Source organism: Canis lupus, chromosome 38 (genome assembly GCF_048164855.1).
Source record: "Canis lupus baileyi chromosome 38, mCanLup2.hap1, whole genome shotgun sequence".
In the NCBI taxonomy this organism is placed as follows: Eukaryota; Metazoa; Chordata; class Mammalia; order Carnivora; family Canidae; genus Canis; species Canis lupus.
The window spans coordinates 12,084,428-12,110,196 of NC_132875.1; the positions used below are offsets into that span (position 1 = coordinate 12,084,428).

At 37.5% G+C, this 25,769-nt stretch overlaps 1 protein-coding gene across 43 annotated transcripts in view; it reads left to right on the forward strand.

The window, feature by feature from the left end:
* Positions 1-25,769, forward strand: part of ESRRG (estrogen related receptor gamma) — a 618,160-nt gene that overhangs the window by 549,060 nt on the left and 43,331 nt on the right. For 38 of the 43 annotated variants that reach the window (XM_072814639.1, XM_072814654.1, XM_072814657.1 and 35 more), the window contains 2 exons: positions 3,706-3,816; positions 7,423-7,605. In XM_072814639.1, coding sequence (XP_072670740.1) covers positions 3,706-3,816; positions 7,423-7,605 — 294 coding nt within the window. The remainder of the gene's footprint in view (positions 1-3,705; positions 3,817-7,422; positions 7,606-25,769) is intronic. The other 5 variants (XM_072814678.1, XM_072814681.1, XM_072814680.1 and 2 more) reach the window with 1 other exon arrangement.

A 25,769-nucleotide genomic window follows, 5' to 3' on the forward strand; every position in this document is an offset into this window, starting at 1 on the left:
TCCGTATTTTCCTTTCCATGTTAAGGTCTGTGAAATATTTTAATAATCATGTATATAATATCCAAACATATTAATATGTTATATAAATATACAATGGATTTGATTGTATGTGATCTAACATCAGGAAGGATTGTCTTTATATCCACCTTATATTTGGAAAAATAGATAGGTTAAGGAACTTACCAGAGTTTACAGAGTCAGTTAATGAAAGAGCCAGTAAAAAAACTCAACCATTCTGCCTTGCAAACTATGCTTTATTTTTTAAAACATATTCTCAATATGATCTTTAGGAATAAATTATTATGCTATTATAGTTGGAAACATTAAAAGGGGATCTTTAGATTTTATTTTTTTTATTCATGAGAGACACAGACTGAGAGAGAGAGGCAGAGACACAGGCAGAGACACAGGCAGAGGGAGAAGCAGGCCCCATGCAGGGAGCCCGATGCGGGGCTCAATCCCAGGACACCAAGATCATGCCCTGGGCTGAAGGCAGGCCCCAAACCTCCGAGCCACCCAGGGATCTAAAAGGGGATCCTTAATCTTGTCACAGAATCATTGCAGACAGTGGATCTAGCTAACAAGTATATATGAAATGATGATACATATTACATTTTGATATATGCAAAGCAAAAATTTTTAGATTTGATAATCCAAGAAATCGTCTATAAAATAGGAGTACTTACAAACGATTACATTAAAATATCCTTATTTGGATATCCTTATTTCAATATCTTTTTTCTCTGAACATTCTCCATTTTTTTATAGTTATGTATTTCTTTCTTCTTGATTTTTAATTTTTAATTTAAATTCAGTTAACATGTAATGTATTATCAGTTTCAGATATAGAGGTCAGTGATTCCTTGGTCTTATATAATCCCCAGTACTCATCACATCATGTGCCCTCTTTAATGTCCATCACCCAGTTATCCCATCCTCCCACCCCACCTCCCCTCCAGCGACCCTCAGTTTGTTTCCTATTATTAAGAGTCTTTTATGGTTTACCTCCCTCTCTGATTTTGTCTTGTTTTTTTTTTTTCTCTCTCCCCTATGATCCTCTGTTTTGTTTCTTAAATTCCACATATGAATGAGATCCTATAATTGTCTTTCTCTGATGGACTTATTTCACTTGGCATAATTCCCTCTAGTTCCATCCACGTTGTTGGAGATGGCAAGATTTCATTTTTGATGGCTGAGTAATATTCCATTGTATATGTATATTACATCCTCTTCATCCATTCATCTGTCAGTGGACATCTGGGCTCCTTCCATAGTTTGGCTGTTGTGGACATTGCTGCTATAAACACTGGGGTGCAGTAGATAATTCTTTTTTAACTCACCATATCATTTGCGTATGTTCCTACTAATGAGAAATTATGGTTTATATCTATGTTTTGTCAAATGCAAATGAGTATCGAGGTAGAATTTTCAGTGATAGTGGTTGATTTACAGTATTTTAAACATTTTGATGAAATATTTTTGTTCTTTGTACTCTACATTTTATTTCTACAAAATTAGCATCACAATTAGAAGAGTACAGTATCCCAGTTACTCAGCTTGCTTGCCATTGAGTTTTGTACACTAGAAATGAGATGAACAAGGGAACAGAACTCTACTGCAGGCAGAAAGTGCTTTCCAAGGAGCAGAAGGAAATACAGCTTCTTTGTGACCCCTGTCCCCTCTATTTTCAGCCAATATTTAGGCACTGTACTGATGTCTTTGTTTTGTGAAATTTACTGTCAAAACCTACTTAATTGCTCTTGAAGTTGTCTCCTGATTTCATTTAAACTCTGCTTTGACATTTCAGTATGACATTTCAGGCTTTATCTAGAACCAAGTGTATATTTCTGTGTTTCACTAAAAGATAATCAACTTTTAAAGTAGCATTTTTTAAAAGATTTTATTTATTCATGAGAGACACAGAGAGAGGCAGAGATATAGGCAGAGATATAGGCAGAGGGAGAAGCAGGCTCCCTGTGGGGAGCCCAATGTGGGACTCGATCCCAGGACCCCGGTATCAGAACCTGAGCCAAAGGCAGACCTCAACCACTGAGCCACCCAGGTGCCCCTTAAAGTAGCATTATTAAGATAATATGAAAAATTGTGTTTTACTTTATCTCATGGTTGAGTAGTAATCCTTACCATTGGAGAATATATATTCACCCCGGGGTTCACATAGAGCTATGTCAGCATTTTCCAAACTGTGTCGCATAACTCAGAGAATCCACAATTCACGTGTTTCACATGATATTAATAAATATTCCCACAACCGGATCTTTGGTTAAATTAGTTTGCAAAACATTGCATAGGCTGTATTTCCTTCTGAGAGTTTTACAGAGGTCATTTGCATATTAAAGGCTCAGAGAGGCCTTTCAGTAAAATAATAATACTGATGATGCTGTTAAACCAAATCTATTTTCTAAACATTGTGAGAAATGCCAAAACATGTACGATGAACTACTTGGTTGAATTTATTAAGCCATGATGTCATACCGTTTTATCAATTTAGGTAATATCACAGAGTGAGTCTCCACCTTGCTCTTAACTCCCATGTAACCTCTGTATCAGATAAAGATTTATATGGCCCTTCTTAAACTTCACAATTATAGACTGGAAACCAAGTTATTAGCAAGCTGTTCTTACCACTATTCCATATAAATGAAACATTTTAAAAAATATTTTATGTATTTATTCATGAGAGATACACAGAGAAAGTCAGAGACATAGGCAGAGAGAGAAGCAGGCTCCCTGCGGGGCAGCCGATGTGGAACTCGATCCCAGGATCCTGGGATCACGACCTGAGCCAAAGGCAGATGCTCAACCGCTGAGCCACCCAGGTGTCCTGAAATATTTATTTTTAATTCCTGTCTTTCCCTTTTGCCTCTTTCCTCAGTATTCTAAATCCAGTGCCAGCAAAACCTCTCTGCATCTTGAGCCAACCCATCACTCTTTGGGAAGAAATTTTAGTAACTGCCAGTCTACCTCCTTCTTCTGGCTTTGTCCCTTAGCTCTGCCTCACGAACCCCACATCCTAGTCTTCTGAATTCTTTTAGGAAGCTCCTCTTTCTGTCCCACATCCAGTCCAAACTTACTCCCAGTTTTCTCTCATCTGGAAGAAAATACAAAGGTGTGCCAAAGTGTAAGTAACATTCTCCTCTGAGGCATGTTGACATTATAGTAGGGAAGAAGCCTTACATCTCCTCTTGCAGAGTGTAATTCCAGCTTTCCACAGCATGCAGATGCATCCAGTTCGATTCAATTCCATGGGTCCACAGTGATCCCTCTGGTAGACCACGGAGGGTGGGATCACTCTTACATGTTGAGCTTTCACGGGTGACTGATAAAGAGGATATAGATTGCCGTTGTCTTTAATTTGAGAAACAAGGCTAGTACCAAGTAATAGTTTCTTTGTGTTAATTCCCTTGGAAATGTGCTTTTCCTTTGGTGTATAAGGGTGAGAAAGGCCATGTTTGATGGCTTTGCATAAAATGCTTTTCAGGTTTGTTATGCTCTGCCAAATTTGGTTTTCCAACTACTGGCGATTTTGGTTTAGCCACTACTTCTTTTTACATGCTTCCAATACCTCTGGACCATTCTGTGTTCTACTGTCTGTCTCCATAGCACCCATGGGTGATGCTCTGTGTATTTGACTGGTCTCAAAGATGGATACCTCAGCAGTAAGCCAGTGCCTGTCTTTGCCCACAGGGGTGCGTCTTGACAGAGTACGTGGAGGTCGGCAGAAGTACAAGCGCAGAATAGATGCGGAGAACAGCCCCTACCTGAACCCTCAGCTGGTTCAGCCAGCCAAAAAGCCATGTAAGTACAGCAGACATGTCTGGCTTTCCAACACACAGAATCCTCCCAGTTGGCTCTATGTATATCAGTTTTGGCATGCCCATCCCTACCGACTCCAAGGAGACTTGTCTTTGTTGGGGGGCTGTGGCTCTGTTCCCAAAGATTGCCTTTGAGGAGCAACAGCCACTCAGCTAATTATCTTTTTTTTTTTCCTATGATTTTCTCTCGCCTACCTTTCTTTCACCTAGTCATTTTGAAGAAGCATAAGCATATTAAGGCACAGCTTATATAGTGTGAATTTTACATTTACTGGTTATCTTTATTTTCAGAGGTACATAAAATGGATCATACTGTAATCATTAGTTCATTGGAGCTGTTAGTTTCAGATTTCACAAGAAAGTGATTTTTGTAGTTTTCACTAACTAAATGAGTTTGACTGCTCAACCTCCCAATGAAAATACATTAGGAGCCTCATTAATTTGGAGCTATAGAAGGTTAACACACTAGCTAGCAATAGATTAAAACAAGAATGGGCCCTCCTAATAACAAGCATAGGTTGGTGGTTCCATCTCAGATGCCCTTATGGGCATTATGAATTGTTTTTAAAGAGTCCATGGTTTTATAATGCCAGATTGCAATTTGAGAGGATGATGGGTACATTGCTAAAACGCAAGCCCCATTCTCTTTGTCATTAACTAAAAGGAGCTGGAATGTAGATTGAGGCAATAACTGCATCCCATTTTCTGAAAAATCGGTTCATAGTTATAGTGCAACAGAACTAGCCTTTTAGGATTTTTATGCATAGAGTTCGTACTAGGCACTGAAACGTGCTTGATGGAAACGGTCCTCACATTCAGCTGTCTCTGTCTCAGAAGACACAACCAGCACGTACCAGAGGAGGCTGCATCTATGGCCATTGTAGGTGATTTTTGATCTGCTTTCAAGGGAAGAGAAAGTGTCCGTTTCTAATTCAGATTCTCCAGGAGGGGTCGCTGCTGTGCATCATACATGTGAGCATATGGGGATCTGTTAAGTAAATAAAACAGACCCTGAACTGTAAATGAAAGGACATTTCAGCTATGTCAAAGGAAAAACAACCAGTTTTACATAAAATTAAAGCTTAAGTGAACATATGGCATAGTTTCCTTTTGCCTTTCCAAAAAACATTATGTTGATTATACCTTCAATTGTCCAATCTGGCATCTTCTCCTCAGCCTGCATAAGCTGTTTGGCATTCAGCAAATACAATCTAGGACTGCATTAAGCAGATTTTGCACATTATAATAAAAAACTTTCTGATAATACAATAAAATGCAATAAACACTAATGCTTAATTTCATTAGAGGTTAGTTTTCCTAGACTCGCTATTATACAGACTGCCCATTTCTCATTCATTTTACATGAGCATTGACTGAAACCATTGATAATTTCCTCTACCAAGAGAACAATGAGCACTAGCCCATTTTGTAAGTCCACATGATGGAGGAACAGCTATGGTTTTCAGCATAAACCTGAGAAATTGGGAAGTGGCTTGTCAAGTACCTTTAAGAAGATTATAGCAATTTCAGTGAGCTCCATTTGTCTGAGATAAAGAGGACTCCTAATAAATCATTACTCATTATCTCAAGGCCTCTGTGTTAATTTTCCTTAGTCCATCCAATTAGTGTGTTTTTGTAACAAACATTTATAAAACTTAATTTTCAGATCCTGTCAGATAAGTGTCAAGAGGCTGTGCCTGGGCTCTGCTGAGAAAGTGGCTGAGGGAGATTTCTGGCCCCTGACTGATTGTTTGTGTACTACAAGAGCCCAAGAACGAAAATTGGGTTCTATTGATTCTAATTAGGGAAACATTAAATAAGATTTACCTAGAAACAGTGCTGCTGGCTATTCCATTTTCTGAATGATGGGAATTTCTTAGCTTCAGCCAAATTTCTCCCACCCTTCCGGTCAAGCATCCATTGACGTGGGTAAAACAGGTAACCATCTTCCCAGTATGGAAAGAACTAGAATCAGGATTTCCCTTGGGTACATTTTTGTGCCCTTTATTAAATGTTGCACTTTCTTCTAATCCTGAGAAACTAGTGGTTGCTGACAGGTTTTGCTGCATTGTCAGAGCAATGAAAGTTGAAACTTTTCCAAGCGTAACTAAAAATACAGGGTGTTGTTTCCATAGTATATACAAGAAACAAATGCCATTCTTCACAGATCCTACAAATTAAAAAAAAAAAAAAAAGAATCTGTATTGAATTTAATTTTTTTCCTACAAAATATGGTGTTTGGGAATATTTCCTCCCAAATCTGCATTTTCAATTTGGTGATAATTGAATATTACTGCCAGTGAATGGTTATCTGTTGATTATTTGCAATAAATGCAATGCATATAGCAACCATTAAAATAAAATTTTTAAATGTTAGAAAAAATGCTAATTAAAGAACTTGGATAATTTCCTTGTCATTTAGTTAAAGAAGACTAAAAGGAATGCTGTTTTCAATTCTAAGGTAGATGAAGTCTTTTCATCTGGGTTAAAAAAGTTAAACACTTAGAATGAAAGAAAAATTACCAAGTAAACGTAGAGGAAACGGGCTTTGCTCACAAAAGTCTCATTTAATACCCTGGTTTTTTAGAGTAATAGTACATAGAACATTGAAATATTTGAGTTTATCCTTACCCATTTGTATCTCTTCACTTAGAAGAAAGTATAAAATCTGAAACAGCACAGAGAAATAGAAAATAGGGCCAACAAGAAAAATCATTCCGTTAGCAAGGCTTTACAACCCTTCCATAAACTCTCACATGCCCCTAAGCAATAAAACACATTTGATGTGATGCTTTCCATTTGTCTCTAGTGTTTATTTTATGAAGGATTTTAAAAACATATATCACAAATTTTAGACAGATAAATCTGAACCAGAGAATGAGCTAAAGACAACAGATGAAAATAGAGGATTAAAGAATTAGACACTCCAAAGAGAAGACATTGTAACATTTAAGTAGGAGTATTTTTCTGGAAACAGATATTGGCTATATTTGAAAGATTGGCCGGGTGTGTGGGGAGGGAGAGAAAGGAGAGAAATTCTTCTTTAATGCATCCCACAGAGATAGAGTTATATAGTCAGTAATTCACCCAGGCAGAAGGGCTCTGACCTTTGCTCTTCTTTAGAGGAATTAACACAATTAATGACTTTCGTGCCCATTATGACTATGGGCAATGATAGTTTCTTGCCTTCCACATTATATTCTATATTTCAGTGGTTTACTGTGGATTTTTATTTTAAAGACGTTGTATGCTATTGAATCTGCTTCCCCATATCCCACTTAAGAATCAAAGAGCAAACCCAGAAAGCATCTAACTTCTCTTATCTGTTTGCTATAAAAAATTTCATTACAGGACAGATGCTTCATTCCAGCAAAGGCAGGTAGAGCGAAGAAGAAGAAAGGAATGCATCTTGTTACAACTGCAGTGGCTGATTTCTTGCTATGAGTTTTCCTGAACACTGTTTGCTATGCATATATTGAACCATCAGTAGGATATTTGGGGTTTATTGTAGGCAATTTGAATTATTTTTCAAAATGCAGCATACTATAGGGTTTGTGAAAGAGGGATGATGCTACTAGTGATCTTGTAGTGCTCTGGTCTGATCCTGCAGATAACAAGATTGTCTCACATTTGTTGGTGGCCGAACCGGAGAAGATCTATGCCATGCCTGACCCTACTGTCCCTGACAGTGACATCAAAGCCCTCACTACACTGTGTGACTTGGCTGACCGGGAGTTGGTGGTTATCATTGGATGGGCGAAGCATATTCCAGGTACATTTTCTGAAAAGAAAAAAAAAAATGAGACAGAAAAGGTTGCAAAATTCCCTAATACATAGATTCAGGCAAATTCAAAAATTTCTCATTATTATGTTTTTTAACCTTTACATTTGTTTTTATCATAGTTAATTTAGAGCTTTGCTTGACCTTAATTGTATCATAAACCTCTCTATATCTGTACCACCTTGAACTTTTGTTATTTTTTTTTGATATGCGAAGGTACTATTGCCAATATATAAGGTAAAGAGAATATAACTTTAAAAACATATGTCTTTCTTCCTCTTAAAATTCTGCACTTTCTCCTAAGGAGATACTTCTCTTTTTTCTTTTCACTTTAAAAAATGTCTGTGTCAGCACAACTCAGTGTACCTTTTTTCCTTTTAAGAATCACTCATTTCATTTTATTGTTCATGGTGGCTTTTTACACCAAATTGCTGTTCGTATTTACAAGCACACCTTTGGCTGACAATTAGGTATTTACCAAGGATTTGTACACAAATTCTAAGAATAAATATTAAACAGACACCATAAACTTTCCCATATAGTAACTTGAAAGTAGTATTTTAAAGTATCCTATTACTTTTCTTTCTTGGCTCAGAAGATCCCATTATATCAATAAACAGATACCTGGTCACAAGTTTTGAGGATTTTAGTAGTCTGCTTGGATTATTTTTTGTTTGTTTGAACTTTGATCTTCAAGTAGTTTATAAGCAAGTTTTTGAATGATGAGCAGTATTTTTCTGGTATGGTTAACTTATTTGCGTCTCCTTAAACTAGTTTGTCTTTATGCGTTGAATGCTACAGTAATTTCTTTAATCAAATTGATGGAAGTCCCTTCCCCAGCCCACACTGAAGCCAATTTCTTGGTCATGATACGCCAGCTATGTTGCTAACAGTCGTAACGGACTGTCAAGCCATATCGCAGTGAAGCTAATTTGAAGTCATTAGGTGTGCGGCGTTCAGGCGACAATTTGTTACAGTGGTTAGGAACACAGCTGACATTTCTGAATGGCTTTGTTCGGTGCAGTTCTAGATGAGGCCCAGCAAATTGTAAACTAATTTAAACATCACTCTGTATTATACTAGCTACTTTGTCTTACACTGTTTGCTAATAAAGCACCCCAAATTAAGTCAGAACTAGTTAAATAGGTGAGCTTGAGTGCATTCTTTAGAAGATACCTACACAAGGGTTACTACATGTAAAAGAAGGAGGAGAATTGGATCATATAGATAGTTGATACTGCATTTAGATTGTAATCACATCTATGTGACTTCTAAAAACAGAAAAAAAAAGGATGTGCTAAAAGATGTTAAGACGTTTGGGAATTATGGCAGTGGGAACTGTCAGAATTTGCTTAAACAGTGTATGAAAACTTATCTGGATGAAAAGTGCTGTGAAGCATATTACAGCAAAAGAAACAAAATTAACATTTGTTGAGATATCCACATTTTAGATAATTAACATATATCACTTGTATTTATGTATTTTATTACTTTACGTATATAGACATGTACAAGCGCACGCATATATACTCACATTTTATTTTTTAATTAAAAAAATATTTTATTTTTGAGTAATCTTTACACCCACAGTGAAGCTTGAACCAACAACCCTGAGGAACAAGAGTTGCACGCTCTACCAGTTGAGCCAGCTAGGCACCCCTATACTTACGTATTTAAAATATTATTCTGGGGCACCTGGGTGGCTCAGTCGGTTAAATGTCTGACTCTTGATTTTGGCTCAGGTCATGGTCCCGGGGTTCTGAGACTGAGCCTCACATCAGACTCTATGCTGGGCATGGAGCCTGCTTAAGATTCTCTCTCTCTCTTCCTCTGCTCCTCAATCCTTTCTCTATCCCCTCCCTCCTTCCCTCTCTTTCTTAAAAATAAAATAAAATAGACCAAAAAATATCATTATCCAACCTAGGATTGTCAGCCTTGACATTACTGATATTTGGAAACAGTTATCCTTTGTTGTAGGGGACTGTCCTGTTCATGGTAGGATGTTCAGTAGTATCCTGGGCTTCTATCACTAGCACCCTTGAGTTGCACAAACAAAACTGTCTTTAGACATAGATGTATGTTCTCTGGTGGGCAAATCTGTGCCCCTCTTCCCCAACTGAGAACCATTGTTTTAATCTGAGAATCAAGTACTGTTATCTTTAATTCAAAGATAGGGAACTTTGAGGCATAATGAGGTAAAAACACTTACACAAATTCACAAATGTATCCAGTGCCTTCAAAGCATATTCATCATTGCTTCCTGGAGTAGAATCAGGATACCCAGTTGACTGCATTTGGAAGAACCACTTCAAAATAATAATGATAATAGTGTTCATATTACTGATAACAACAGCATGAAAGACTGTGTCACTATGGCTCCGAACCTCCCATTATTTTAGAGAACTCAGCCCAAGTACTCGTGAATTAAGAGACGTGTTAAGCCAATATTGTAATATTGTTCAGACATCCCATAATAAAGACCAATAAAAGTCAACAACTCCTTACAGTGCTCTCTGGTGAGGAAAAGTCAATGATAAATTTGTTGGTCCAGTTGTGCATCTAAGTAGAAATGTCAGCTTACAAAGGAACCTGTCACTGTAAAGGGGCTCTAGTGACTTTTGTGAAGACAGTAACTTTAAATAACTATGAGTAACAGCATTTCCAGTGGTGGAAACAATTACTATACGATTATGTGTTCAGTCTTAAGCTGAGGCTTAGAATTGGTGGGGACTGATGTGATTCTCTCTCCATAACAAATGCCAGAGGAGGTCACTGTGGAGTGATGATTCACAGCTCTGGTGTTCGTGATACCCTCAGGGTGTTTAAATGATTGCAAGGAGTGGCTTGGCTTTTCAGAAAAGAATTAGCCAAACAAGAATTAACTGGAATTCTTTAAAATGATTAAATAATAAGTGTGCCATACAATGTTTTGAGGTAGAAGGAGAGGATACTCTGATATCAGAGTGCTGGTATACCCCAGGTTCAGGGAAGTTGGGTGCAGCAGCAATGTGGAGTGTAGGATGGGGGGGGGGGGCTGGTGGGAAGGGAGACAAAGAGAATATAAAGATTAAGGTCACATTTCTGCCTTGATGGAAGTAAAATCGTGTTCTTGATAACATGACCCAGTCCTCATAACTGGGGTCAGAGCCTGAATTAAAGTCAAATCAGAACTGAAATTTCACCTGTCTTTGTCTTAACTTTAAAACTCTTTGTGTAACGCTTATGTGAAAATTAAAGTGAAATCTTCCTTTAATGCTAAAATGTAAGCCTTCGCTCTCTCTCTGCTCCTCTCAGTTTGTGTAATCACACACACACACACACACACACACACTCACACGCAGTTCAAAAATTAAGTTTAGCATCTAAGATAAGATCAGTAGCCTCTCTGCACTGCTGGGAATGTACTCTTAAAGCCTTATTTTTGCTACATTAAAAAGCGAAGAATTCAACAAAAGAAAATATTGAAGGAAAATACATATGGAGTGTTTTTTTTTTATCAGTAAATCGAATTAGTTGACTTACTTTAATAAATCATATAAATGGAAAAGTGTGTTCTTAGGAAACATGACCATACTTTATCTATAGAAGAAAAAAGATCACAAGGGCTTTAGAAAATGCTTGACTTTAGTTGGAGGAGCATAAGGGCACAAGAACAGATGATGGTGCCCTAATAGCCCTTTTTAAGAATGACAGGGCCCCGCCATTAGCATCCTTTTATATCCTTGGAAATTGCTCATGCCTCGCTTTTCTGGTTCCTATCTGCCTGACTCTTTTTTATTTCTCTTTCAATTTCGTCCGCGCTCGGATAAGCGCATGCTAACACAATATGATTGAGCTGTAAAATGGAACGCTGTCGCCTCTAATCTCTTTTATGTAGATACGGAGTTACTGCACACTCCACTTCATTCTCTCCCCATTGTTGGCCTTTTTTAGAATGGGCTGCCAAGTAATGGAGGCTCCGGCAAATATTAGAGCTAGGTTTCACAGGGTGTGATAAGACGATTATCAGCCCAGCAGTCAGATCTCTTATTGTTCTTTGTGGTTGATTAAAATATTATTATGTACTGTTACTTTGTTAGCAAAATGCAGAATGTGCTTAGTCAGATGGTGCTTAAAAAAGCATAACCCATATTAGCTGACCTATATAAGTGGCTTAAATATATTATGGGTCTCATCCGACAGTTTACTTTAAAAGAATAGAAGGGTATTTGAACAATTAAGCCAATGAATGTATTTTAGAGAATTTTTTTCCTTTATCAAAGATGGCAGATTTTTAGGTAGGCTTGCTTATTTTTAACAAGACAAATTAAACCCTTGCCTACTAAAGAAGAAGACTCTGCCTAAGTTTGGGGCCTCTTAGTCATGTTTATAGAATGATTTCTTTTGGAATGAGATCAACATAGAGAAACAACTGTAATTTTTATTCATACTCAGTGAAGGCAGGAAATAGTAAGCTCTAAGGAAAACCAAAATAGAAAGATAATGTGATAAAACATTCTTTATATGTAGTTTCTTCATGTGAGAAACAGAAATCTAAAGTATAGAAACCAGTATTTTTCATTTACACCGAAACATGTTTTTGTAAAAACATGCAGTTCAAAGAACGTATCAAAAACTGCTCCTTGAATTGGATTTTTTATTTTTCTCAACAGAAGTATTGAGACTTTTCTAGAAATGACAGAAATCTTTAAAGAACGTGTTTGAACTATTTCTATATTAGGATATAAATTTGGTGGGCAAATACCCAAGAGTATTTCAAGCGTCTATTGCTAATGATACCTTTTAAAGATGTATCCATTGTTCTAATGCATTTCATGTAGAGACCAATTTTTAAGATTATATCATCTCCAACCAAAGTTGCAGAGGTTTTAAAAATGCCCATTCCTTATCTTAAACTCGTAGCACCATTAAGTGATGATGATATGTGTAAAAAGCACATGCAAAAAATGTAGTGGAAATAATTACCATAAGATTATGTTTCCATTTATAACCCAAAAGTATGTTTCCATGTGTATATGTGTGTGGTTATGGTGTGATGTGCAGGTCAAGGGCATGGTTGACTAAGAGTGAATCATATCAATATAAGTAGCACCTAATACTCAGTGTGGGATCTCTATCACTGGCACTTGATAAATATTTTATTGATTATTTGATTTAAAATATGCATAGCCCCAAACTGCTAATTGGCCCTGAGGCTCCACTCTCTACCTCATCCTAGAACTGAATTTACATGTAGTTGTAATTTCTGCTTGCTGTGAATGAATTGAAGTGATTACAACCCCCTTTCTCAGGATTAATTTTTCTTTTGTGTATGTAACTTAATGATTTCAGAACTATGAAGTAGTCGAGTCTTTTAGTTAAGTGGAGAAAATGTAAATTTAAGACCCAAAGCCTTGACACTTAATAGTGCTATTTAAATTATAATTATATTCTATTACCAAATATTTGGAAGTTATATTTCACATACCTGGTAGTTGTATACCTGTGCACCTATAGTTGTGGTTTACGAGGGTAGAATGAACCTGAAAGTAAAATTAGACAGCTTAAGCTGTAGTGGAGTAATTTTTTGTAAGTTACTTAATTGCTCTAGCCATTAGTTATATTGTGAAAATCAAATGAGGGAAAGAATACACATGCAAATTAAACACATATGTATAATTAATTTGCAAATTATAAAGCATGATCTAAATGTAAAATATTCAGTGTTCATTTTAGTTTCTAAAGTTCTGCACATAGGTTGTCATTTTATTGCGATTAAAACCAAGTGATCCAAAAAGTCAGTGAAAAATTAGAGGAAGACAAACCATGAGAGACTTCTAACTCAGGGAAACAAAAAACGGGTTGCAGGGAGGGTGGAGGGATGGGATAACTGGGTGACGGTCACTGAGGAGGGCACATGATGTGATGAGCACTGGGTGTTAAACTATATGTTGGCAAATTCAATTAAAATAAATAAAATAAAATAAAATAAAATAAAATAAAATAAAATAAAATAAAATAAAATAAAAATCCATTTCAAAAAATAATCACAATAAACATTCGTTGTAATACAAAGGTAGGAGGGAAGCTTATTTAACCAAAAGGATCTTTGTATGGATATTGTCATCATTCTGTCTTAGGTGAGTGGGATCATTAGCATCTAAATAATCTAGTACATCCTTCTAGGCCAAACCTAAAATACCAGAATGTTTATTAGTTTCTGAAGTCACAGCTGTAATATGGAAACATGAGCTAGCAAGTCAAAAACATCTTATGAAAAAAATAATCTGAAAGGTCACCTAAGGTCCTTCATTTTCTGCAGCTACCCTTGCTAGAAGTAAAAAATATATATAGATCAACAAGAAGTTGCAAGTTTTCCTAGATAGAGATCCCATTCAAGGGTCAACCCAAATATTGTTAAAGATGCTCATAGAGACTTACTGTCACCACTCCATTCCATTGTTTGTGACCTAGTGCCTTTCTGTAACCATGCTGAATTACCTGTGCTCATGTGATCCCTAGGCCAGCATTACTTATGCTCCCTAAATCATATTTGCCGCCCATACATAGCCATGCTATTGTATACCTCTGCTCAAAGAGGAATCATAATTTCACAGTAATCACTGAATACAATTTGAATAGCTGCTATGTACCCGACACTACGCTTGATACTGTGGAAATAGAAAAGATATACACACACAAAAAAATAAATAAATAAATAAATAAATAAATAAATAAAAAAAAAGAAAAGATATACATGACATGATCTCTACCCTGAATCCTGTATCTCTGCCTACATAAATATATATGCATGTGTTGTGTGCACATATATGTGATAATCTCCTTTTAATGAGATTAAGCTTTCAATACAAAACTAACGAACATCTATGTAGTTATTTATTGCTTACAAAGCACTTTCACAGACATTTATTTGATACCCACAAAAATTCAGTCATTATTCTCTGGGTAGGTTTTACTCTTACAATCCTCACTTTTTACATGAGCAAACTTGAGAGTCAGGAAGTTTGACTCACACTGTTCGCGTTACTTGAGCCCACAGAATATTTAGCTTACATGACTTTTTACCAGTAGCTTCATTATATCTTTCTTCCTTGTCCTCATCTTACTTCCCCCGTGTCCAGTGTCATTTCTTCCAGATTACCTACCTACTTTTCATAAAAAGTTGTGTAAATGTGACATATTTGCCCTATCTTTAACTTTTGTCTGTGCATTTATGAAATACAAAATCCAAGGAAAGGTGGATGAATAAAAAAAAGGAAATGTAGGACACTTTTTTTCAATGAAGATAAGTATCTGGATCTTCACTTTGACCATGTACCCTGGATAGGCTAGATCACAGATTTTGATGAAATGAGACAATTGCTGTGTAACTACTCATCTGAATAGTTGGAAAAGTTCCTAAATGATTGGTTGCTAAAACTGGATGCTCCATGCTTCCTTAGTGTGTTTGGATTCACTGGCCATTGAATTTGAGAGTTATAGGTAAACTGGAGCAGGAGTGAGTCAAGTGACACCAAATATCAAAATGTTAGCTCTACTGCTTAACCTTGAATCCATTTCTTCCTCCCTCCCACTCTCCTCTCTTCCTCCTTTCCTTCTTTCTTTCCTTCCTCCCTCCTTTCCTGCCTTCCTGCCTTCCTGCCTTCCTTCCTTCCTTAAGGCATTTAGTGAGCTCTGTGTCAGGTACTGTGTGCAAAGGATTGCACAAGACTGTGAATACAGAACAAGTTCTGCTTTTCCGACCCTCCCAGTGTGGTGGGTGATTCAGAGAGATGAATGGACAACTATAACTCCGTGATGTGAGCTGTGGCGGTGCTCTCACACAGAGTCACAGGGAACATGGAAGGAGCAGTATGGGACTAGATTCATAGCCAAGGATTCCATCTTGAAAAATCTTGAGTTTCATGCTAAGGAAATAGCATTTTATACTGAAGGCAATAGAAGCAATTGCAATTTTTAACTCAGTGACAGGATTAAAACTGCATTTTGAAAATATTAAAATCAGAATCTTGAGCCAACTTGCATAGAGAAAGATTACTCAGTGTACTTTTGAAAACAACAGTGTTAAATTTCTGAGTGTTAAGGATTTCTGCATGCACTGTGTTCTAACATATATGATACCATTTTCAGGCAAGTTCTTTGTAATTGTTAAACTCTTTTGAATGATGAGGTGACAGGATTGAGTCCCGTCATTTCATCTACCATATGTCATGATCTCTCAGAAGCCTGAAATAGCTTGAAATCTACCTGAGGATTATCAAAATATTGACATCCTTGAGACCTGGCCCAACTCCTTCTGTTCTGGAATTCTGTTTGTTAATGGAGCTGTTACTTCTGACTTTTTAGATTCTTCTCAAAGCTACTTGATGAGTTAAGGAGAGAAAGACTTTTGTGTCTTGCAAGGAAGTTGTTATATGAAACCTGCTATAATTAGCATAATCCATATATGGTTAATGCTTAATCAAAATATCTTTATCTACCTCTTAAAGAAGAATTCGAGGGAGAAGAGCAGAATATGATGCCAGCATGTTTTGTTTCTCTCTTTGCTCCTTTTTGACTCTCCTTCCAACCCTAACCCTGCCTCCCTTCTGTGGGCTGGTTGCACTTTTTCCCCTGCGTCCCCCTTTATCTGCCTCAGCCAATCTCCAAATGAATGCATGTCTATCCTGGCCTTGGCTTTGACACTCTGGATATATTGATTAATAGTTGCCCTAAGCTCCTTTTAGCAAATCAAATTTTCACTTTTAGCAAGGATTTCGCCTCTGATTTATTCAGCAAAGTGAAATGCACTAAATTGACTTTGACATTCAGGGAAAATGGCTGAAAAACAAAGAGCAGAAGAAAGAGATATAAATTGTGTGGCAGCTGGAGACTTCAAGCATCAGAGAAACAGTTTTCTATAGAATACAGAGTAATTTAAAAGCACTTTTTAAACACGGAGAGAAGTGATGTCTTCAAAAAATTTAACTGCTGAGTTTTCTTTTTGAAAGAGGGTAGAAGTATTACTCAGCTGAACTCAGACTTTCTGGCACAAGACATTATATTTTGTAGATAAAAATAGCTATGTAATCCAGGATTGTATATATCCAAATTAGTTTATGAAAATGAGGAAGTAACCTAATTACTTTGGAAAAGAAATATTCAAGAATAATCCTATACAAAATAGAAAGTTAACCTGAAAGCTCTAGTACTTTGTAGCTGTGTGTGTGTGTGTGTGTGTGTGTGTGTGTGCATGTGTGTGGGTTGTAAAGAATGGAAATGCCTCATCACCACAAGGAGAATTTGAAATAATTTTGGATCACGATCTCAGTAGAGAAAATCCATGCAACTTTGTTCTTCTGTATGCCTTTTCCACAAGAATGTCAGCCTTGGCTGTGTTCTTTTATGTGACTAAGCCAGCCTACTTCCTTGTTAGCCCAAGGTTCAGTGAGTAACCATCGGGTTCAAGATACAAAGTGTGATTTTGATGTGTAAAAAGAAATAGTGCTGGTGTGTGGCTGAAGCCAAGAAAGGCCAGTTGAACTGAACTCACTGGGGGCACTTGGGAGGAATTAGAGGTGTGAGGAGTATCGAGGAATATTTTTTGATATTGGGATCTAATAGACTGTTGCTTCACTTACGTGGAGAGATTATCAGAGTAGAGAAAGGAGAACGGGAAAGTGAAAGCTACAGCTGGAATTTGGTGCTCATTGACCCCTTTCCTATTCAGTATGATTTTTCCTTATTAACCGAAGTTGGGGTCCACGTAGTCAAGGCACTCTCCCTTTAACCTGATATTATCATTCTCCTTCCTTTAATGTTCAATAAATCTAATTTATTTCATTTTTTAAAAATATTTATTTATTTATATTTATTTTTAAGATTTTATTTATTTATTCATGAGAGACACAGAGAGAGAGAGAGAGACAGAGACAGAGACAGAGACATAGGTGGAGGGAGAAGCAGGCTCAATGCGGGGAGCCCGATGTGGGACTCTATCCCGGGTCTCCAGGATCATGCCCTGGGCTGAAGGTGGTGCCAAACCACTGAGCCACCCGGGCTGCCCTATTTATTTATTTTAGAGAGAGAGGTAGGGGGGAGGGGCAGCGAGAGGGGCAGACAAACAGACCCCCCGCAGAGCAGGGAGCCCAACTTCGTTGAGTCTCCATCCCAGGATCCTGAGATCATGACGTGATCCGAAATCAAGAGTCAGACCCTTAACTGACTGAGCCACCTAGGCGCCCCTCAATCTAATTTATTTTGAGTAAATCCAAAGTGACCCCAGCTCTCCATATCAGGGGCATTTTACACCTCAGATGTCTTAACATTGTACCTGACCTGTCCATAAGGGATTTCTCTAAAATCAAGCAGCTTCCTCCCCAATTCAGGCCACTTCCAAACATCATAAATGACTCTTAATAAGAAGAATCCAATTTGAAGAACCTATTTAACCTTCCCAAATCACTTAATTTATTTTTTTTTAGGGTTTTATTTATTTATTCATGAGAGACACAAAGAGGCAGAGACACAGGCAGAGGGAGAACCAGGCTACACCCAGGGAGCCCGATGTGGGACTTGATCCCAGGACCCTGGGATCACACCCTGAACCCAAGGCAGATGCTCAATTGCTGAGCCACCCAGGTGTCCCCCAAATAATTTTAACTGACCAAAATTTCTAAGAACCTTATGCTATATGATAAACAGATAATACCTCCATTTGTTTACATACACCTTGATATTTTTCTTAAGAAAATTTGTCTTTTTCCCAGAAAAAAACACTACATTTTTTATCCTCTGAAGCAGTCAACAGCTTTTATTTTTTATTTATTTTTGCCTAGTTATTTTTTCCCTCTAGCGAGTGTCAGGAACGATGTACAAAACACACAAACTCCACGTAAAAGAAACATTCAGCTAAGGTTTCATACTTGGATCTCTTCTGGTGTGGTGCAATATTATTATATGAATTAAAAAGTGCTAATACACTGTAATTTAGCTAAAGAGGAAAATATAATGGATAAATATCAGCCCTTGGTAATTCTGAGAGTTATAGTCCGCTCAATTTAGTTAATCCCAAAATTTTAACCAGTCTCTATGAATCACATAATTTTGCTTCCAATAGAGAAATTATATTTTCGTTGCCACAATGGGCATTAAGCCCTAACTGCAAATTATTAATATAATAATCAAAAAAGGGAAAGGACCAGTTCCTTCAGCTGGATTCAGATCAAGCAAGTGTATGGCTGGATGTCCAGGTCAGCAGGCTTGCCTGCCTGGTTGTAAAGAGTCATCGGAGCCCAATTAATAAATACTATCACTCCAGGGGTGTCTCTAAAGAGAGGCTCCCTCCTCTCTGTGTGAAGAAGGCTTCACACCTGCTTAACCTACATTAGGAAAGGATTAATTACCTGAAGTGCCGGGCCCCTCAGCCAGTCAGCACGTTTGTGCCAGGGCACATGGTGGCCTCGGCTGAGGAGGGAGAGAGGGAGAAGGAGCAGCTGGGAGATCATGGAAAGACCAGCTCCTCCTGATATGGTCAGCACTTTAGGGAAAAAAAAAAAAAAAAAAAAAAAAAAGGTCCATCTGTAGTTATTCTTGTGTTTTTCTGTGTCATGGAAGAGCTCAGTGGCAGGGTATCTTCAACGCAGGTTCGCCTGTGCTTGTTACTCAGATTAACCTTTTGTGGAAAAACATGGAATAACTATTGCTAGCATTTCAGATTTATTTCTGTGAGTTGCTATTTTTTCTGAAGTGAAGTGTTTTATGATAGACTTTTCCTAAAGTTTTCAAAATAGGCTTGTTTACTCAAGAACATGCTAGGAGGAATCTTTTTGACACTTTTATATTTTCTTTTAAACAAATGGAATAATATTGAAGAAAGAGCTCTTTGCCCCCACCAAAAAAAATTAGTTATGGAGGACAGAACCAGAATGGACCTTAGAGATCATTTGGTAGAACTTTGCATTTTAAGTGGAGGTTCTTGACTGTAGTGGGCCATGTGCTGGCCTTGGAGTTAGAGACTATGATTCAGATTCTGATATTGCTGCATATCATGAGCTCAGTGTGTTTATGCCCAAGATGGGACAATGATGCCTTCCTTCTAGGTTGCTAGGACAGTTCTGTGGGTTAATATTTATAAAGTGCCCAATCCAATCTCTGGCTTTTAATTGTAAGTATTCAATGAATGTTAAATGCCTCTACTTGCAAATTCACTTATGGATAAAGATACTTAAGACCAGGAAAACTGAATGACTGACTTAAAGTAACAAGTTAGTCAGTGATAGAATTGAGATCAACACTTTGTATAAAAGTATTTCTTTCCCTTTTTAAAAATTTAAATTCAATTTGCCAACATATAGTGTAAATACCCAGTGCTCATCCCATCAAGTGCCCTCCTTAGTGCCTGTCACCCAGTCACCCCATACCCCCACTCTCCTCCCCTTCTGCAACCCTTTGTAAAACTTACTCTTTTAATTCTCAGCTGGGCATTACTGATGTTTGTCATTGTCACTAGTAGTTTTTCAGAAAAAAAGTATGCATCCTTATACATAGTATTAAATATTAGTAAGTTATCATGTTAACTTTATGTCTGTATTATATTATATTATATTATATTATATTATATTAATTATATTATAAGCATGCATGTATTCATTTGGGCACCTATTTCTTGAAGATAGACTAGCAGTGAAAATGTTATAGAAGAGTTATTGCGGTATATTTTTAGAAGTGTATACTGCAGAGATCCCTGGGTGGCTCAGTGGTTTGGCGCCTGCCTTCGGCCCACGGTGTGATCCTGGAGTCCTGGGATCAAGTCCCACATCAGGCTCCCTGCATGGAGCCTGCTTTTTCCTCTGCCTGTGTCTCTGCCTTTCTTTCTCTGTGTCTCTCATGAATAAATAAATAAAATCTTTAAAAAAAAAAGAAGTGTATACTGCAAATTGCAAACAATACACCTATCTTTTGTTATTCTTTGGTAAAGCCTGGGTTTAATATCTGGATATATCAGATCAAAACCCTTTCTGAAGGATTATTAATCTATAGGTCAGAATATTTCTATAGAATACAGGGGGATATAATAGAGAAAAATCCGGGCAGCCTGGGTGGCTCAGCGGTTTAGCACCTGCCTTCAGCCCAGGGCGTGATCCTGGAGACTCGGGATCGAGTCCCACGTCGGGCTCCCTGCATGGAGCCTGCTGCTCCCTCTGCCTGTGTCTCTACCTCTTTCTTTCTCTGTGTGTGTGTGTCTCATGAAAAAATAAATAAAATCTTTAAAGAAAAAAATAGAGAAAAATCCATATGGGAAGCTTGAGATGGGGAAACATGGCTAATGGGCCAATGTGGCCACAGGTTACTCTATGGAGGATCTTTTTTTTTCTTTTTCTTTTTTTTAAGATTTTATTTATTTATTCATGAGAGACACACAGAGAGAGACAGAGACATATAGGCAGAGGGAGAAGCAAGCTCCCTCTGGGGAGCCTGATGCAGGACTCAATCCAAGGACCCTGGGATCACAAACTGAGCCAAAGGTAGACACTCAACCACTGATCCACCCAGGAGCTCCTCAGTGGAGGATCTTAATGCAGATCTAAGTGTCTAGATAGCATAAGGGAAAAAAATAACATGAATACATGAAGTGAGCCTTATTTATAAAGCATCTTTGAATATACTTCTATGGAAACCCTGATGCTATCTTTGAAAACAATGTCTCTGGCAGATGAGTATACAACATTTGGTTAAAATCAGCATACGAATAATCCACTGATGCTAATTAACCTGGTTAGTTATCTGACCTGTTACACTCAGTGAAGGTTTTAGGTTTTAACATCTCTGTAATTGCCGTGAAACTTTACCTCAAACTTCCCAGGAATTTGACATGTTTAGAATAGAATCATTTATTATTTAATTTGAATCTGACCATACTATAATTATATGGTTGACTATTTATATGAGCTGAGAATGGATGATTATGTTACCTTCAGAACATCAACTATGATAATATTTGGGATATCTGAATACGGTAATAAGCTCTGTAAATTCAGTTCAACATTTCCCTAAACTCTTTGAAACATTCAGTTCCCCAACAAAAATACCATGTGTAATATATTTTTGTAACCAGCGAATACCTGTTCACACCTGCACTGAACAAAAATGTGTATTGAAGGCCTACTTGCTATATGATCACCCTGGTCCTATAGTTGCTGTTCTTGGGAGTCTTTTTTTTTTTTTTTTGTCATTAATATAGGACTGTGATGCATAGTTGATCTCTTATCAAAATTATGACTTTTTTTTGTCCTTTAGAATTTTTATTTTAAGAGTGTTTCTTTGCAACTCATTAGGGATCATGGTTTTTATTTTTCTGTGACACATCCTCAAGAGTCTTAAAGAAATGCTTTGAGAGTGATCTGAGCCAGATATCAACCATGTCTCCTGGCCCAGTATTTCAGTGTTTACCCCTTCACAGCTGTTCATCCCTGGGTCCTGTACGTCACTGGTATCTCGTACACTAAACCGAGGGCCAGCAGCTGCCTGACAGGATTCTTATGCTGTCTACATAGATGTGCTTGTTGTGAACCCATTTGGATTTTAAATAGTTAAACTACCCCAGGAATGGAGTGTCTTTAGGAAAAAAAACCCTGCTTGCTGCATTGGTGGGGGTGAGGGGGTGGGGGGAGTGGCTGTATTTTTACTTGAAGAAAAGATTCTTCATCTACCTTGACATAATATGGGAATATAGAGCTGATTTCAGCCAGAGCTTTGCTCAAGATTATTAACGTCGGGTTGCATCTCCTGCGGTTAACTTTTGTTCTCATCTGCAATAGCACAGTTCAGAGGTGTGGGCTCCATGTTGTATCCATACTTGGCTTGTTATCCTCTTATCAAGCTCTTAGCATCCCTTTGTTTATTTGAGGCGACAGGAAGACTGTGTAAAGGCTGCTTAGTCAGGGATATCAGCCTTGTTGGCAGGGGAGTGATTGCCAGTTGAAAAACAAGGCATTATTGCTCATTTTTTCCCTCTTATTAGTTTGATTACATTTGCAAATCAAATCAATCCATCAGACATGATCAGGCCTCGTCCGCATTTTAAGGAATAGTAATCTCCGTCTAATAAGATGCAAATGTGTCACATCGGTAAGTAACCAATAAATCATCGTCTTGTCTTTGGCAATCATTAAATATCAGAACCAACAGTCAATTTTTAGTATTTTCAATTTGCGATATGCCGCTGGAATATAAAGATAGATGGACGTAATTACACAAACCAAACACTATTTCAGTTCATTCCAGACAGCAAATTTAGTGGAAGGTATAACTGGCTTGTCATCACACTACATTATTCCTAGCAGTTCATGCAAAGTTCACAGACGAGCTTCAAATGGACATTGCTTTTTTTCAACTTCTAACAACGTCCCTACAATGGCAAGCAAACTTTGATGTAAGGACTTGAACTGACTTCCACGCGGCTGTTGCAGTCAGATGCCAACATGACAGGAGACATATGCTCTCTCCCATCAGAAACTGCTGGCAGTGCCAGCTCCAATCTTCTGTATTTTCTATTAAAAAGGAAACGAACTCACAAATGTAAAAATAAAGAAAAACAAAAACAGCCAAGAACTCTCTACCATCTTCATCTATTTTGACAGAGAAGTTTCCCTTGGGGCAAGAAGTGAACAAAAACTTTTCATTTTTCTGAGTTTCATATTTTTTAGAGCTCCTCTGTTTGGGCAACCTATTCTTTTCACTTCAGCCACTCTCTGTGAAGTTGTGTATGTATGCAGTGCCCTGATATGGCCAAGGAGGGGAGTGAGTGTTAATTTTTGGCACAATACTGAAATGTTGACAAATAAAAAATGTTATAATTCAAAGGATAAGAAATGAAATTGTTCGGTCGGAGTATCTGATCTGAATGCCTTTTCCCAAATTATGCTTGGCAACGCAGCATCTTCTGATGAACTGACAATTGCCCCTTCATTCATTCATTCATTCATTCATTCATTGGAATTAACTTCTCACAAATGGAGGATCCTCCCCAATCTTCCTTGGCTCTATCTCAATACCATCAAGATTCATACTTTATTATCCTTTTCCAATAATGTCTCTTGTCTATTTCTTTTTTTTCTGAATTCTAATATAAAAAGCTCTTTTACATCTTTGATCTGATGACATTTAATATTTGCAATTCTTCTTTCTTTGATTTTTGTTTTTCACCTTAGCCTCACCTAGTCCCTGACATCACTTTTGTTCTTTTGCTTTCTTCTCTGCAAGTTACCTGCCTTCTCCGGTGTAAGTAGTTAAATAGGATGGGAAGAACAAATTTACATGACCTCGCTGCACCTGCTCCTTTATTTTGGTGGCACTTCCAATCATCATTGACTGATTCCAGTTTGTCTTGACAGGTTATCCTACCCTTTATAGTTGAAGCTTAGAGCTTAATATTTGGCAAAACCAATCCTTTGGCCTCCTAGATTCCTTTATTTGTAGGGAGAAAAGCAAACACTTTGGAATATTACCTAATAAAATCTGTTATTTAAAAATGATAAAATTAAATTTCTGACTACATTACCTATTTGTTTTAAATGTGTTGGGTATCCTTACCCTAATCACTCTGCTAGGGGGTGAGATTCAAAAGTAAACAGTGTAGATGTGGTCATAGTCTTTTGAGGGATAAGAATAAACAAAGAAGCAATTTTTGCACTCTAGCCTTATGAATCAGAGAAGGCTTCTTGAAGCCTCGAAGGCTTTTTGTGAGGAAATCCAGTGAAGATAAATTTCTAGAGAGGTATTAAGATGTTTCCATTAAGCAGTAGCTTCCTCCTGCCAATGAAACCGATAGTGTAGGTTAAACGGGCCCATTTTAATACCACTGTCCCATCTGTTAGCAGGACGGAGGAACATAATTCACTGAAAAAGGAAGAACATTCTTTTAAATTTTAAGAAATTATAATACAGAAGCTAGCTTAGATTTTGGTAAAAAAGAGGCCAGGAGGTTTCAAATTTAGACAATGAAAACATTCAGTAGCTTAAGGTAGTGGTCAAACAGCTTTTGAATCAGCATAATCAACTTCTTAAATGTCTCATGTGTGTGCCTGTTGGATGCACTCGACATGCATACACATGGGCAGGCAAAATGTACCATCACTTTATGAAAACAATTTTATGCTGCTTCTGCACCTCTTCCTGTTGCCATATCCTCTCAAAGTTAGTAGATTTCCAGCATTCTTTTCCTTTCTGCGAAACTCTTGTGAATTTTTAAAATACAGCTCTGGTCTTTCCAGCTGATTGTTTTGCCAGCCAGCCCATGTAACTCAAGGAACCCCATACATAGCAGCAATTGCCAGGAACCCCTATGAGTTACAGCTGATGAAAGCCATACAGCTCATGCCTTTGAAGCTTTGTACCAGAACCTTATGCTCTCTCTAACCGATTTACATACCACCATGGTATGTTTAATTTGCTTTTTCATCAAATCAATAATGGGTCTAATTGAAAAAATTGGCAGTGCTACGTGCAACCTAACTACTGATCTCAATGTTTGCCGGCTAAAGGGAATGTTGCACAGCTCTGTGTCAGACACCTGTGTTATTGGTGTGCTCCTGCTACTAATGCGTACAAAAACAAACATTAATACAGGTGGAGCATCTGCACCAATTGATCACTATGCTATGAGAATTAATCACCTGGCTTTCAGCTTGAAGAATAAAATTTACATCTTTAATGTATGAAATGTATTAACACACACGCTTGCACCATCGACTTAGGGTGATATCAGCAGTCAAGTGTATGCAATCCCACTCAGCTATGTTCCTCTGGACATTGGGACCTGAATATGTAAATTCAGGGCCAGGTTTTATGCTCTTAGAGCATTTTTAGAAGTTAGATTTGACACTTTTTTTTTTTTTGTCAATAGTGATTGGAAAATATTGGGTATGATTCAACATCAGGGACTAACTCTTTGAACTCTGTAAATCTTCCTTCAAAAACTGTACAATGAAACTTTTGAGGTTGAATTTTATTCTCTCATCCCAATCCAGAATGGATTTTGGCAACGTCATCATCATTGTGGAGCTACGTTTGTTGAGCACATACTAGGTGTCAGGCCTGGTGCTAATTGTTTTATATACATTATCTCAATTATTCTCCAGAGCAATCCTGTAATTGGGGATTGCCTCTGACATCAC